The 15,805-nt window shown below is 46.1% G+C and overlaps 1 protein-coding gene across 1 annotated transcript in view; it reads right to left on the reverse strand.

Annotated features, from left to right (window-relative positions):
• DNAH10 (dynein axonemal heavy chain 10) overlaps window positions 1-15,805 on the reverse strand; it is a 48,295-nt gene that overhangs the window by 1,427 nt on the left and 31,063 nt on the right. Inside the window, exons 53-76 of the mRNA XM_027878526.1 lie at window positions 15,231-15,311; window positions 14,690-14,887; window positions 13,933-14,094; window positions 13,579-13,753; window positions 12,992-13,173; window positions 12,104-12,240; window positions 11,445-11,662; window positions 10,880-11,101; window positions 10,134-10,281; window positions 9,072-9,351; window positions 8,488-8,717; window positions 8,050-8,323; window positions 7,298-7,402; window positions 6,690-6,844; window positions 5,786-5,940; window positions 5,366-5,549; window positions 4,377-4,577; window positions 3,446-3,655; window positions 2,974-3,069; window positions 2,145-2,316; window positions 1,610-1,741; window positions 1,015-1,226; window positions 765-932; window positions 386-569 (exon numbers count right to left, since the gene is read on the reverse strand). Coding sequence (XP_027734327.1) covers window positions 386-569; window positions 765-932; window positions 1,015-1,226; window positions 1,610-1,741; window positions 2,145-2,316; window positions 2,974-3,069; window positions 3,446-3,655; window positions 4,377-4,577; window positions 5,366-5,549; window positions 5,786-5,940; window positions 6,690-6,844; window positions 7,298-7,402; window positions 8,050-8,323; window positions 8,488-8,717; window positions 9,072-9,351; window positions 10,134-10,281; window positions 10,880-11,101; window positions 11,445-11,662; window positions 12,104-12,240; window positions 12,992-13,173; window positions 13,579-13,753; window positions 13,933-14,094; window positions 14,690-14,887; window positions 15,231-15,311 — 4,281 coding nt within the window. The remainder of the gene's footprint in view (window positions 1-385; window positions 570-764; window positions 933-1,014; window positions 1,227-1,609; window positions 1,742-2,144; window positions 2,317-2,973; window positions 3,070-3,445; window positions 3,656-4,376; window positions 4,578-5,365; window positions 5,550-5,785; window positions 5,941-6,689; window positions 6,845-7,297; window positions 7,403-8,049; window positions 8,324-8,487; window positions 8,718-9,071; window positions 9,352-10,133; window positions 10,282-10,879; window positions 11,102-11,444; window positions 11,663-12,103; window positions 12,241-12,991; window positions 13,174-13,578; window positions 13,754-13,932; window positions 14,095-14,689; window positions 14,888-15,230; window positions 15,312-15,805) is intronic.

The raw sequence follows: 15,805 nt of genomic DNA on the forward strand, positions 1-15,805 counted from the left end.
GATACATAGTTATAGTCACTTGTTTAAATATATTTCAGTATATTATTTGTGGTGTGAATAGATCTCTGTAAGCCTGCTGGGATTGGTGATGTTTTTAGGCATTAAGAAATCAGGGTGTGTATATTTACAGGGAGCAAACAAGGGAGAGGAGTAAGTTCAAATCCCTGCCTGTGTGTGGGAAGAGCTGGAGAGAGAAGATGGTGCTTCTTGCACACAGAGGCTCTGCAGGAAGCAGAACCCAGCTAATTCCCAGCTGGAAATCGTGTGGGCTGTGAAATGCAAACCCAGGGGTATGTCTGCTGAGGTGTAACCAAAGTAACTTACTCTCTCTCACCAATTAACCACTTTATTCATATTTTTGCCAAATAATTGTAAAAACACTTACCGTGAGTAGACCCTTCCTCAGTGATTTCTTCTGCCGTCCTGAACTTGGTTACCTCTGTGTAGAGGGTGGAGTGATCCAGGGGCCACTTGTTTTTCCTGCAGGTGGCTTGAACAAGAGCTGTCAGGTAGGACTCAGGAATGTGGAGGCCCGACAGCCACATCACCGGGGGCTCACACTCGTTCACCTGCAGGCACAGAAGGGGCCAGTGCTCTGAAAGGTGAGCCAGGGGGGGTCTGCCTGGCAGCCACAGCCACACAATGACTGCAGGAGTTCAAGGCACTTACCTAAGGCAGTGAGTGTTCACTGCCCTCTGCACCAACCTACACAGCACATTGTGCAGATGAACAAAGCAAAAAGCTTTCTGGAGGCGCTTGCTTACCCAGCTGGAGTACTGGTTATACCGATCTTGAAAGAAAATAATCCAATTTCCAAGTGTTTTGAGCGTGTCGGGAGCCAACCGGCGCCAGATGCCAGGAATCTGCCCATTGAAGAGAGCCTGAGCCACGTCATCCAGCTCGCTGCTCATTCCAACCTCCCCAGCCAAGGCCTGGAAAGAGGGTGCAGTTCTGAGTGCCAGCCTGGGCAGGTAAAGCCCAGCTGGTTCCATGAGGGGCTGTGCTTTTACTCACCCGTTGTAGCTCAGCCAGTGACTTTCCCATTCGAACGATCAGCTTATTGAACCGCTCCAGCTCCTGCAGCAGCACCACAGTCGTGGGGGAGATGTTTGTGCCAAAATTTTTCCTTATGTGGTCGAGATCAAAGACCTGGGGTAATTTGTTTTCTATATCCTTGGCAATGTTTGCAATATATTCATCTCTGCTAATTCCTGCACCAGTTTCACCTGCAGACAAAAGGTTTCAGTGAGACTGTGTTGGCCACCCATTCATTCCATGATTAATTCTCTGAGAGAAGGTTGAGAGTGGAGTCACCTTTTGGCATCAGTCTGATGCTGCTCTGACATTTGCCCACCAGACTCCCTGCATGTCTCCAGCTGTGCCCCTGGGCATGCACTGAGCTATTTCCAGGCTGGCAGGGCAGAGCTGAGCTGAGGCTTTGCTCACCTCCCAGTCCCACCGTCCTGCTCCCCAAGGCCGGGACACAGCCCCCCCTTTCCCTGGGGTGACTCCCCACACACACACAGGGTGCTGTGGCGTGGCTGGTGTGTCAGTCCCCAGGGCACAGCCAGGATTTCCTATTTACCAGCCCAGTTCAGACAGAACACACCTGTCTGGGGCTGCAGCTCCAGCAGGTGAGCCCACATGTCCCGCACGGCCTGCGTGTAGTAGCCAATCTCGGCATTGGCGTGGAGTCCGAGCACCTCGGGGGTGTTGGAGAGCGGCAGAGATTCGATGGCCTCTGGAACAAAACCACAGGGGCCCTGTGAGCCCTCAGGCACCAGGCACAGAGAGCAGCACAGCAACTTTGTCCCCATGGAAAAGAGCAAATGGTAGAGCTGGTGTTGAACAATGCACGGAGCGAATGAACACTTTAAACACACCCAGACCCCCCCCAGAAATGTATCACTGAACAAAAATAACGAGCTGCTTAACTGGTTTTGTGGTTTGGGTTTTTTTAAAAGACTTGAGGAGCTCACTGATAAGCTCACATTCCAAAGGCAGCTCATATAAAGCACTGGATTATAAAACTGCAGTCTGTACCCTGGCAGTGCCTGGTGTTCCATTCACCTGATATCCAGCCAGGGATGTATGGAGAGAGTGGATACTGGAAGGAGAATTAATGCAGGAAAAGCATTCCTTACCAACAAAGTCATCTTTGACGGTCCCTGGTGGAATTTTATAATCAACCTTGTCATTTTTATAGAAATGAAACACCTGGAAGGTGTCGAACAGGAAATCCCCCAGGTACTCGTCCATGTAGATGGTCAGGATGCGCCGGTCAAAGCTGTCGATGGCACGCCCTCCGTACATGACCTGGAAAGCATCAGCATCACAGCAGTGGCTTTTGCAGCAGGAAATACAGCTTAAAAAAAATATCACTGAAAATCACTGTAACACTGTCTCCCTTAGGGATACCAAGGGATCTTTTCCAGCCCCTCTCAGGGGGACAGGCAGGAAGTATTTGGCCTTGGCCTGGCCAGAGCTGCTCTGGGCGCTCCTGATCACCCCTTTTAGCAATTTACATGCAGCAGTACCTTCCTGAGGCACCAGCTCGTGCTCAGTTGGGATTAAGTGCTGCAAAGGAACACTTTTCCTCAGGATTTCATGTGCCAGCAGCTGCTACACAGCACGTGGAGTCCTGCAGGAGCTTTGGGAACACCCCTTTGTGCAGCTCCAGGGACACCCCACTGTGCCAGTGACTCTGTGCACTTGTGCTGCTCAGAACCTTCAGCACAGGATCCCAGGGGCTCTCAGAATTCAATAAGCACCGTAGCTCCCTGCTGTGCAGTTGGACACAGTGGCCCTATTTCCCTGAGACTGGGATTAAGGCCCTGGCTCAAGGGCTAATCTGGAGTTTCAACCTGCCCAGGAATGATTCCCCCATCAAGCTTGACCTGATGCAGCCCAGGAGGAGAGGAAACTTCATTTCTCTGGGTTCTTTTAGCATCAAGTGGCACTGTAGGCACTCACCTCCCCAATAAGATATTTGAGGCTGCTCCAAGGGATTTGGTCATCCTTTTGTTCAAAAGCTTTTGTCAAGTATGTGTTGAGGATTTCCATGCAGACCTAATAAAGTTGTTGGAACGTGTGAGATAAGAAGATTCACAAATCAGATATATTCATAGATTTTATTTAATGTAGTTGTTGTTTGAAAACTAACAATTATTTCCTTCTGAAATAATTAAAAAGTTAATTAAAAAACATGCTAGGAAAAGAAACCCATGAGAGAGGCAACACAAACATGAAGGATTGGGAATTTAATTTTTAATGGTCCAAATTGACATTAGGGAAGATCAGGAGTCTACAGGACTCCAGAGAAGCAGGAAAAAAATACTAAGCAAAATGTAATTGTGAGAAAGGATTAAAGCTGGATAAATTCTATGTTTTCAAAAGCAATCTGAGCTACTCAGGAATATAAGAGCCATTGTAATTGTTTTCTTACCTGGAAATCAGATTCGTTAAAATCATACGGTACATTCCAGCCAACCTTCCCAAACTTCCTCCTCTCCTGAACCACGGCATGGAAAAATGCCAAGACATAGACTAAGGACTTAAAGGCAGGATGTGGGCACTGCTCTAAGGCTTCCTGGGGAATTTTGAAGTAGGTGGCTCTCATGTTCAGCTTCAGACCATTAGGTGGTTCTGTAACAACCTGTCAAAACAATTAGGGCAGCCTTCAGATTCTGGATAACTTGAGGAAAATAAGCTGTTAATATTCCACATTAAGTAAGCCATACAATGCAAGCTTGAACCTTTTAAGTAGCTTTCCAAGTTCCTATCAATATGGATTTTTTCTTAAGTAAAGACATGACCTTTTTAAACTTATCAGGGTAAACACACCTACGTAAAGAGAAATGTGATATTATTTTAGAAATAGTCATGTTATTGGCCAGATATTCATTTTTCCCATACTTGACAATCTAATCTTCTGAATTAGCAGTACTTTACACATTTTGGTGTGCCCTGTATCCCTACAGTAAAATGGCTTTACAGTCTTTAATATGGTTTTAGTGCTGATCAAACTGCCAGAGGTGTTTTTTTTTTTCCACAAAGTGCCATAAAACCTCCATTCTCACTGCTCCTGTCAGGACCCACAAAGTGTGGATCTGCAGGCTTGAAATCCTCACTTGTGGCAGCATTTGAATCTCAAGAGCATTTGTCACATGTCCAGGTTTACTCACAAACCTCTGCCTCGAAATAACCGCTGGAGAAAAAAATGGAGCAGCTTTCCCCCAAAGGAATCCTCCCAGTAAGATCAACAGGATGGTGAAAAAAGGATTTCACTCAGGTCAGACATTCAGAGCCAGCCTGTTCTGCTGATTACCAGGGACAGGACATGCCCTCCTGACTGGGGATTCCTCACTGCACAGTACCTTCAGGGACTTCTGCAGGATTCCCACTGGGAAGCCCTTAGTTGGGTCAGTTGTGAGCCAGAGGCGAAAGTCTGGGTGAGGCTCCGTAATCTTCTCCAGGGCCTTTTCCAGCTGGATGAGCCACTTCACCAAGAGGTGACAGTTCTGCAGCATGAGCCATTCTCCTTGAACCACTGCCTCCTCCAGCATCTGCAAAGCGATCTGGAGAGAGGGAGGAACCATCTGTGAGTAACTCTCCTTTCACCCTGTCAGCAAACTGCCCCTGATGGGCTCGTGCAAGGGGGGGTTCCTGTTGCAAGCACACTCAGCCTTTTAGTGTCAGCACCTACGAGAATGCTCCTCACTGAGAACAGACCTTTTCCCATACCACAACAAGTTGCTGTGAGATGTTTTTATTTCATTAATTTTTTTTGAAATTAAAAGTCATGCAGAGCACTGAAGTGTTTCCAAACGGCACAGGAGCGTTCATGGCCCAGGAGAGGGACAAGATCAGTCTAGGAATTGGTGGTCTAAATGAATCTGACAGGAGCTCTTCCACTGACTGAAATCATGGCAAATTCAGTCAGCTCAAGCTTTGGACATTCTGCCTCCTTTCCTCAACAAAAAGGAAAGGCAGGAAAAGGAGCAGGATATCTTTTCGGTGACACACACTGCGATTTCCAACCACCTCATGTCCCTACACAGAGCCCCAGTCACTGATGGTCTTTGCAAACTTGCAGAGTAGATCTTTTCAGCTCAACAGTTTTTTAAAAGCTGACAATCTGATTCTGGATCTACCTTCAGCCCAACCAGAACAGCAGCCAGTCAGCCAAATACCCTCTTTCATGTTCAGATGTTATTTCCAGACTGTCAGAACATGAAGTAACTCCCTTTCAAATGGTGCAGACCTTTGGAGAGGAGATTTGATCAGGCCCAGAGCACTGGGAGCACGGCTTGCAATTCACAGACTTGCAGCACACAGCACATTCCCACCTTCCCACCCAACTTACCATCTCTTGGCCCTGTCCCATGGCCAGGAATTTGAGTCTCTCTGCTGCAAACTCTGTCCTCTCAGCCAGTTTCATGAGATCATTGACAGGATCAGAGCCAGGACTCAGGATAAAAACCACAGGTGAGAAAGGGCTGCTCTGCTGCAGGATGGCCTCGAAGCTGATCACGGGGGGTTGCACATACCTGGCAAGGGGAGAAGCCCAACAAGCTGCAACTTTTCACGGAGCAGCCTCCGTGTGGGAACAACAAACACGAACGGCAACACTCACCCCACACTGCACACGGAAATCATTCACACACAACTCCTGCCCTGCTGTGCAGGCACATTACAAAACCATTTACAGAGCTGGTTACAGCTCCAGTTCTGTGTGAAAGCCCTGAGTGGCGTGGTTTGGATTGGAAAGAGGAGCGTGACTTACGTCTCGCCCATTGTCACTGTCACGAAGTCCGTGACCGCCCGATACATCCGGTCCACCCGGAAACACCGCAAGAGCAGGAGCCTCTGGAAGTCTGTCAGACTGTCCTGGTACTGCATTGGGAATGGGGTCTGCTCCAGAGCATCTGTGTCATACCACTGGCAAGAGAAGATGGCAGACAAGGCACAAGAATCAAATGGCTCTATCAGGGAAATTACCAGGAAAGAGAAAACCAATTTTGTGAAGGAGGGGCCAAGAGACACAAGGAAAACAAAGAAAGTCAATCAGCTGCAAGTACATTTTAAAAGATTAGGTGAATGTAAAAAATCCAACTTTTTCAGTATTAAGTATTCAAGTCCAGAAACAAATTTGTACTTTCATTTTATGTCAAGTAATTCTCTTAAGATACAGAAAACAACATCCCAAGCAATAAGTATGAACAGTTCACTCACAAGTAGACTTCTAATAAAGGAAAAAGACATGGAATGAAACTACAGGAGGAACAAAGGAATCTGTGTTTGTCACTAGTCTGTGGAACTCACTGGATCTCACAAGAAGATCAAAGCACAATATAGCAGCATAAAAATACCAGTGAAATGTTGACTGTTGAAATGGAGAGGAAAAATGCCACTGCCTTTAACAGGGCAAATAACTCCTCTAAGGCATTTGACTGACAAATAAAAAATCTACAGTTTACCAAGGAACATTTTTTTGGTTTGTTTTTTAAAATAACATAATCTTTAATTCTTCTGCAAATAAGCCAATCCCTCACTGAGGTCAAGAAGCAAAGCAAGGCTCGGTGGAAGGAGCCTGCGGTGATGTGCAGTGCTGACATCACACCACACCTGAACATTTCAGACCAGCATCAAGATTAAGAGAGAGAACAGGACTGCAAAAAGGCACTTACAGTTTTCCATTCATCTGGATTGTCCTCCACATCGTCTGGAAGAGATTCAAAGGTCTCAGGGAACAGCTCGGACAAACGAATCAGGTCCTCCCAGCCCTGGTCTGGCAGCCAAGCGTACGGTTTCTTTCGGGCACTCTTCTCCAGGGAAACATTGCCTGGTCACATTGGGAAATCAGAGTGAATGTCCAGGCCACAAATTCTGGCCACACACCCAGTCCCCAGCACAGAGGAACCCAGTGGAGATTTGTTTCTGCAGCGCTGCGAGATGAGGCTGCTCTGCTGAAGGGAAGGTGGCATTTTACAAGGGCTTGCAAAAGTCAGTTTTATCTTTGCAAACATTTCTACATGCATCTGCATACATAGTCAGAAAACAACTACAGATTATTCCTTCAGGTAACATCCTAACCATCAACTAATTGAGAGAAATATTGGCCTCTTTGTTGTTTCCCAGAGAGAAAAGAATAGAAATAGCAGAATCCCCAGTTTGTATAAACCAACACAGAGCAGCTTTCCTCAGAGGTTCTCAGGAAATCCTATCTAGTCAAAGGTCTGTCTTCAGAAGATCTTTCAGCTATAGCTAAATATTTATATATAAATATTCTCTTCACCTTTCAAAAAGAACTCAAATTCTTCTTGTGGAACTCTTCCATCAGCTTGTTCTATCTTGACAGTCATGTTAAAGGAGAACAGTAACTTGTGCTTCTCGAACAAGCCTGCACGAAAAGGGCAATATTTTCCAAATCAGCTGCTAAAGCTTGTTTGAACTGCACCTTTAAATACACATCTTTTAAATCTTTCAATCCACACCCTGCATCTGTTGTGGGGTTGATGAGATGCCCCATCCCTGCAAGTGTCCAAGGTTGGACAGGGCTTGGAGCAACTTGGTTTAGTGGAAGGTGTCCCTGCCCATGGCAGGGGGGGAAACTGGATGAGCTTTAAGGTGCCTCCCAACCCAAACCGTTCTATGATTCTATGATCTGGTTACCCCACAAAAATCATTTAACTGATGATTGCACTTGATGATCTTACAGGTCTTTTCCAGCCTTAAGGATTCCATGATTCTGTGATCAGGGTGATCAAAGGTGGGGCTTTGGATCAGGTTTGCAGAGTCCACACAGCCCCTGTGAGCCCCACAGCTGGGATTGACCTTTGTAACTGCATCAAGAAAAGCATTTCTGCAGGATTTACATCATTATTGTGTGTAGTTTCTTTAACAGAAATAGGAGTGAAGTGTGACCCAGGAGCAGTGCTGGGCTCTGACCATCAGGGAATTCCCTGTTTGGTATCTGCCTCTTTTACTAAAACCAACTGAAGCCTTTTTTTGCCCCTCACAGTCTCAGCCCCCACTGATGGCCCTGACCTGTGCAGCCATAGTTGTAGGTGTTCAGAGTCAGGGTATCCATGATGTTCTTTAACCTCTTGGGAAGAATCGGGTTGGGCATGGATTTCCGAAGGGAGAACCCAAAAACCTCCAAGAAGGAGACCAGGGAGAACTGGTACATGATGTTGACAAGGGCCATTTCTGACAGCACAGAGAAGAGGATGGCTCCCCTCCTGGCAGCCGGTCTGTAGCCTTCCCGAAGGACATCGATATCCGCTGCTGTGGTCTCAGCCAGCTTCAGCTTCTCGATCACCTGTGAAACAGGCATTTTATACACCTGCAATGGCTGATCCAGAGGGGATCTATTATATCCCAATAATCAGAGCTGCTCAGTGCCTGCCTCTCTGTGTTTGGGGAAGCACAGGGAAAAAAGGAGAGGCTGTGTGTGTATCCTTCCAAAAAGCCCAGAGCTGGTACCTCAGTAGCTTTGAATTTTGTCTCTTCCAGGGTTTTCACCAGCTCCACGTTGTCCAGCATGTTTCCTGTGGAAGATGTCAGTCCATGCAGGAGAGTGTCTTCCAGATTTTTCAGCAGGTTTTTGTTTTCACTTGTCTCCCGGATGAGCCGTTCCCTCTGCTCTTCCAGTTCCCTCCTTTCGAAGCCCGTGATGACGCTGAGCAGCTGATCCTCCAGGCCCTTCAGGGTAACTGCAGGTACAACACATGGACACAGCACACTCTGATTCTAAACACAGGACAGCTTTTATACAGCATATTGAATCTCCAGCATCTCAGAAAACTTCAGCAATTCACTAGAGTGACTTGGTTAATGACTCTATATCTTAATTGTACCGAAGCATCCTCACCTGCCAGGTGCAGGAAGAGATCTGTATCTCAGCTGCAGATTAGAAGAGAGAAGTGAGAAGGATTCTCTATTAAAGTACTATAAATAAGTACAAGGGAGACTGAATTTTTTAGAGCTTCACTGAGATTTCAGACAACAGCCCAGGCCCTAAATTTGCACCATCCCTGCTTTGTTACCAAACCCACCCTTGAGCTCACCTGTGTAATTGATAACCATGGCTTTGCCAAACACAGAGGGGGAATACTTTGGGTTTGCTAATTTGGTGTTCAGGTAGAATCTGAAATTACTGTCATAGTCAATCTCCTTGTCCCCCAGGACAATGAATGCTCGTCCCTGGGCAACTTTGATGTTCTTCTCTAAGACATTGTCGATCACAGGATCGATGTATTCATCCACACTGTGCAGCAAGAAAGGGTTTCCATACTTTATGGCCAGTTCTAGTTGTTTAAGGAAATCTGGGTCATTAAAGGAAGCCATCTGCAAGAGAACAATGGGAAGATTGGGAAGGAGAAGCACTACTCAGTTTGCTGACCATTATTATTTTGCAATAGCTGCCAGCACTACTGAAGTTTGCTCTTTGCTGCTTTTTTGTCTTTCCCCTCACAAATGATATAAACTGCACTTGTACAAAACTGTAAAGGTGCTTTTTTTCTGATTAGTTGAAAATTATTTCCATCTGGAGAACGAGTCTTCAAAGTTCTGATTGTGCCTCTGACTGTTTCTTGTTCTACATGAAAATTCCATCCTGGAGCTGAGATAATTCACAATCTTTTGGTGAGAATATTTCTGCATGTACAGACAGGCTGAGAAAGGTGGGGTTGTTCATCCTGGAAAACAGAAGGCTCCAGGGAGACTTTATAGCACCTCCAGTGCCTAAAGGGGCCTCCAGAGATGGAGAGGGATTTTGGACAAGGCCATTTAACAATAGAACAAGGGGAAATGGTTTAACTGAAAGGGCAGGGTTACAGGGGATACTGGGAAAAAATTCTTTACTCAGAGGGTGGTGAGGCTCCAGCAGAGCTTGGTCAGGGAAGCTGGGGCTGCCCCATCCCTGCAAGTGTTCAAGGCCAGGCTGGGCAGGGTTTGGAGTCACCTGGGATAGTGGAAGATGTCCTTGTCCATGGAACTAGAGGGTCCCTTTCAACCCAAACCATTCTGTGATTCTATAATTCTGTAATTGGTTCCCCATTCAAGGTGACAGGGATTTATGCAGCTTTGAAAACCACCAGTAACGAGGTAAAACAATCTTTTATCTTTACCCTCAGCTCATTTTTTTCTTCTTTCTTCTTAATCCAGTGCAGTGCCTGTTGCTGGGGGTCAATACAGAGTGGGAAGCGACTGGCATATGTTGTCAGGATGCCATTCTGGATAGAGAGCTCATCTGGAGGCAATCCTTGGGAAACCCATCTGGGAACAGAGCAGAGCAAAGACCAGGCTGAGATGAAATCTCCACAGGAGAGCAGCACATTTGATCTGTCAGTAAAATGATGCAATTCACTGGGAACACTGTTAGACACACCAGGAAACGTGGGATTATGAGAACAGTGTCAGAGCTCAGCCTGATCCACTGTGTGAGTGGAACTACACTACTCAAAATACTGTAGCCTTTGGTGGGTAATTGTGCAGGAGCTGATACATGGGCAATCTGGGCATGGGTTTTATACCAAATTCATTTAAGTCAATGGAAAGACACCTGTTGGGTTATGGGGACACATTTTATAGATAACTCCTTTAAAAATTTCCAAAAATTGGTATTATATGTGTCTGAGTTTAGTGAATGTCCTTGGAGTGTAAAGTGCAATGGTTTGTCACAACAAATGGCCTTCATTAACCAGAAGGAAAACAATTTGCCTCCTTCTCTCGACATGAAAGTGGGATTCTCTCTGTCTGGAATGGCTGAGCACCTCCACCCACCATCTGCCAGTTCTGTGCTCCGGTCTCAGCTCCAGCCTCCCACTTTACCATCTCCCATTCAGTAGTCACTGGGTTTCCTGACTGGACATACCTGCTGATCTCCACCTCGTTAGTCAGGAGGCTTTCTAACTTGAAGGGTACACTGCACGGGATCTCCCTGGAGCAGATGTCCTCCTGCCACACCTTGTACATCATCTCGTGACGAAAATCCCAGCTGAAGGCTCCCTCATAGCTCAGGAAGGCAGCAGCAAGCAGGCAGTCTCCAAGCAACTTCACCTTGCGGATTTCTAACTCCTTGAATTCCTCTGTCCACCTGGGACAGTTAGAAGGGAATCTTGAGTCAGTCTGTACCAGACAGGTGGGGTTTATGTGCAGAATTTCCAGCTGCTGCTACTTTAGGTATAGGTGGAGACAGACCCCCAAATTTAGAATCAGTTGTTCTCTCACTGTTACAATGGCCAGAGACACTGGGTTGATCTGAACCTTCTTCCTTCTAATCTGAATTATTTTTCAAGAGCTTAGAATGGATACCAGCTCTCCTCAGCATCAAACACCACAGGAAGTGACATTTCCAAAAATGTCTCTGCTTGACAGATTTTATCCCTTACACACGACCCTCTGATGGCAAAAACGTCCCTCTCTGAACCCAGACTTGCCTCTCGTTCTCAGATTTCAAGCCATCGATGAGCTTGTCGGCAGCCTCTAATCTTCTCTGCATGATCTCTGCTTCTTCTTGTAACTTCTGGTATTCTTTTATGGCGTGTTGATATTTGTCATCCAAAGCTTTAAGCTCAGCCTGCAGAGCAACCAGCTCTGCCTGTATCCTTTCCAGTTCCCTCTTACTCATCAGGTAGTTCCGTTCCAGCCTTGCCACCTGCATCACAGTTTGAAGGAAACACGAGTGGCAGAGGAAAGAAGGGGTTTGGAGAGGAGTTTTAAGTTCTCATATTTCTTTTGGCTACATATATTTCAAAGTGACCACAGGACTCTCAGCCCCTGACAAAATGGGAGGTTTTAGTAGACACCTATAAACTGTTTTTCTAAACATGTTAGATTATAGAATTCCAATTGAACATGTTTCTCCCTCCTCCTTCAAGCACTGGCATGGATGGCAACCCACATCCCAACATCATGACACAACACAGCCATTTCTGACTGACCACCTGCCTCACTCCATCTGCAATAGCTCGCCTAAACACCTCTCTTCAAGCACTTCAGGAGGAGAAGTGGGCAGTCTGACAAGTCAAGTATCATCTTTTTTCATCAGGATCCTGCTCCAGCCTCCCCTGAGCTTGAATCCAACACTAAATTTTACCTTTTCTTCCTTGGGCTTGACATTTCTCACGACATCACAGTAGGTCACAACTGCCTCAGCAAACTTCAGCATTCCCAGTCCTGCTCTGCTGATGACTTCCATTTCAGCAAAGGTGGTGTTGAGATTCCTTAACAGAGCTAAATGGGCAAACACAAAAATATTGCAGCTGAGTTGAATAACAGTGAGAAATCCTCAAAAGAAAGAGCTTTCCCCACCAGCAACACCAGCCAATGCTGTGACAGCCAATATGAAACCTTTGTCAGAATATTAAAGAGACTCTGACTTTAGGATGAACCTACTGGGCTGTAACAACACAGCACAATATTCCCAGTGTTTTCTCAAGTTCTTTCTCCACAAAGGGAGTGTTTCCAGGAGTTGTTCATTATGTCTGAGGTTCATGGCTTGTCTTCCCTGTAGCACTCAGGTGCAATTTTGCTCCAAGACTCGAATTCCCCTTTTAATGGAAGTGCTCTGGGTTACAGCTTTAGGAGCACATGCAAAGTTTGGTCCCTAAACTTTAGCCACAGCTTCTCTTCCTTCCACTCTGTGACATCACCTTTTCACTGCCAGCACATGGATGAGGCCTAATTCTTCTAAGCAGCTAAAAGGAGACAGCAGGTCTGCTCAGCTATCCTTGCCTGCTTTAAAGCAGAGCCTGTAAGACCCTGGGTGAGGTTTAAAGTGGATGGAACACAAGCAGAAGGTTTTTGAATCTGAAAAATCGAGTCGTCCCAACAGCTCAACACCTACAGCACCGTGGGCAGTGCTGTCCCTTAGCACAGAGTGAGTCCCACCCTGCCAAACTGCACTGGAAGGATTGCTGCTGACGTGGCTAATCCCATTACCCAGATCCTGTGCTCACTCCAGGCACACAGATCAGGAATTCACCTCTCATCGCCTTCACGTTGCTCCAGGGAATCGCCCTAAAATCCGTCGTCAACAGTTGTCGCAGGAAATTCGTGTCAGCCATCATGGCCTTGGCTGTCTTCCAGTTGAGCTCCTTGTAGCCTCTCATGATGAGAATGCAATCCAGGACAACCTGCACCTGCTTGGGGGGGGTTGCAAAGGATCTGGAAAACAGGAGAAGGAGACAGTGGAAGAGAAAAAGGAGGAGACGAAGCACAAGATGCCAGACACGAGAAGGACCTGTTAGAGGGGCACTGCAGGACAGGAGCTTGTACATAAAACATGTCACACACGGAGAAAAAGATAACCCAGGTCAGGCAAGAAAATATTAACCACTCAAAAGCTCCAAATTCTTGTATTCAGACAATCTGATCCATGAAATACTAAAGGATTTCAACAGTGGAAGGCCTAGAACCCTGAGCCACGACATTCTTCCCCAGGGCAGTGAAGCAGCTGCCCATTGGGAGGAAAATCCAGAGATTATGAAAGAAAGGAAACCAAAAAACTGTGACAAGGGTCTCTCAGTGAATTCCCCAGAGTTTATGCCACTGTACATCCAAATGAGTCACCTGAGCTCAGTAACTTCAGCCTTGTCAAGCTTCTCAACCTCCATTTTGGCAGCTTCCATAATAGGCTTGATTTGATCCAAAGCTTCTTCAGCCTCTGCCTTCTCCACAGCAATGACCTTATTCTGCTCCTGGATCTCAATAGCTTTCTCTTCAGCCAGTTTTTTCTTCACCCCAGCTGGGGATTGAAAAGGCAGGGCCATAAATGAATTATTCCAGTTTGTATACAGAACATATAAACTAATATAGATTTACTCTTTGCTGAAAGTCAGAAATCACCATCAGCTCAGAGCCTTTGTGTTGCCAGCTTGCCTGTGTTTACAGTTCCACCACTTTCAGCAGCTGGAAAGCACCCACCTTCTTCTGTGTTGGTGGCAATCTCCTGTAACAAAGTCTCAATGGCAGCTGTTTTCTCTGTCAGCACAATCTTCTGCTCAGCAAGTTTCTGGTTGAGCTCAGCCAGCTGCACAGCAGCTTCCTTCAGCTTGACCAAGCCCCCATCCAGCCTCTTGCACTGTGCTGGGGAGGAAAAAAGGAGAAATGATTTATGGGTGGTGTCCCAGCACCCAGTCACAATCTCAGCAAGGGGAAATGTGCTTAGAGGGGCACTGAGAGATCTGTCCTTTCCCAAGCCCCCCTCCAAGGTGATGGTGATGTCACCTGAGCTGCCACACAGGGGCCAGTGCCACAACTTGCTGTCCATGTGACACTACTCATGTTTTATCCTCTTCACTCAATTCAGTGCCACTGAAGTATGAATGGGAATTGCTGCTTGAGGAAGAATGTCAAAGCTTGAGTGAGGCTGAGCAGGTTGCAGATTTAATCAGACTCTTCCCCAAGCAGAGTTAATGTCTGGTTTGGGGATTCTGGCTCAGTTCATGCCCAAAAGGATTTGGAGAGAGCCCACTATTTGACAGAGCCTGAACATTTACATGGAGCCAGCACGTTGGCTCAGTGTCCAAATCAGATGCCAGCACAGCATTTCAGACAGTGCTGCTCACAGGATTTTTCCATAGTGTGGGTAATATGTGGGATTCTCACCAGCAGGGTTTTTTTGTTTTTAAAATATTTAAATCACTTATTAAAAAGCAGAAAACATCTACACAAGCCTTACCTAAAATGAACTCATTTTTCTCCTCCAGCAGTTTTGTGTAAGTGCTGATAAAATCCAGGTAATTCTTTGGGGTGACGTGATTGATACGTCTGAGCTTCTCCAGGAACCTCTTGCTGAAATCCCCCACAGATTCATGCACCATGACCATGTGCTCAATCACTGACTTGGAGCTCTCTGGTGGTATCCGTGTGTTATTCCCTAAAATCGAGCAGAAGGAATAAAACATTTCAAAGATGTGTGGGGTTTTTAAAGAGTACAACAATTACCATCCTTCTCATGTACATCTAAGACAGGCACAAACCCAAATCTGCTTTCTGGGGCAAAAAGAGCCGGGAAGTTGAAGTTTAGCAATGTTAAAAACCTGTTTGATTAAGGAATTACCACCCAGTGACTTTTTTTTTACAGGGATTTTGCATCCCTCATTTAGACTCAAGGTAACAAGGGTAACAAGTTGTGAATTATACAATAACTGCAAAGTAAAGAATTTCTTTCTTAGACCGTCCCAAGGGTTAAGGGGTTCAAATACTGACATCTCACATACCCACAATGGACTGTGCAACTGCAAACAAGGCCTGGGCAGGCCAGGGCAGGAACCAGTCAATACCAGTGTTGTTGACGAGACCTTCAAATAAAAGGATAATGTTATCTGCAAAATTCCTTGGTAAAACTGGCCCCCAATCTGACAGGCAGTCCACTGATTAACTTTACTTGCCTCAAGAATCTGCAAATCTGTCTTATTTGCCTCCTGCTTAGCAACAGAATTTACCACAAATTCACTTTTGATCAGAATTTTTACCAGAATTTACTTTTGACAGTAAACAATGAGCTGTGTCCCCGTGTCCTGCCAACCCCACTGTTCCATCCTTTAGGCTCTTCCATTCCACAGTCAGGAGCTGCAATAAGATATTTTAGTGCCTGGGCTGGCATTCCCACCCATAAGCATCTTTCCAGTGCCTCTTCCATTTCCCAGGACTCTTTTCAGTCACCTGCTGAAGGGCAACATCTGCCAGGCTCGGGTGGTTTGGGATACAGAAATGTTTCTCTTACCACTGTCCTGGTTTCAGAATGATTCGATTTGATACCACACAACCTTCTGCAAACCACAGAGGAGAGGCT

This window comes from Empidonax traillii, unplaced genomic scaffold (assembly GCF_003031625.1).
Source record: "Empidonax traillii isolate 1590-97213 ecotype Southwest subspecies unplaced genomic scaffold, ASM303162v1 scaffold43:size1863611, whole genome shotgun sequence".
NCBI lineage: Eukaryota > Metazoa > Chordata > Aves > Passeriformes > Tyrannidae > Empidonax > Empidonax traillii.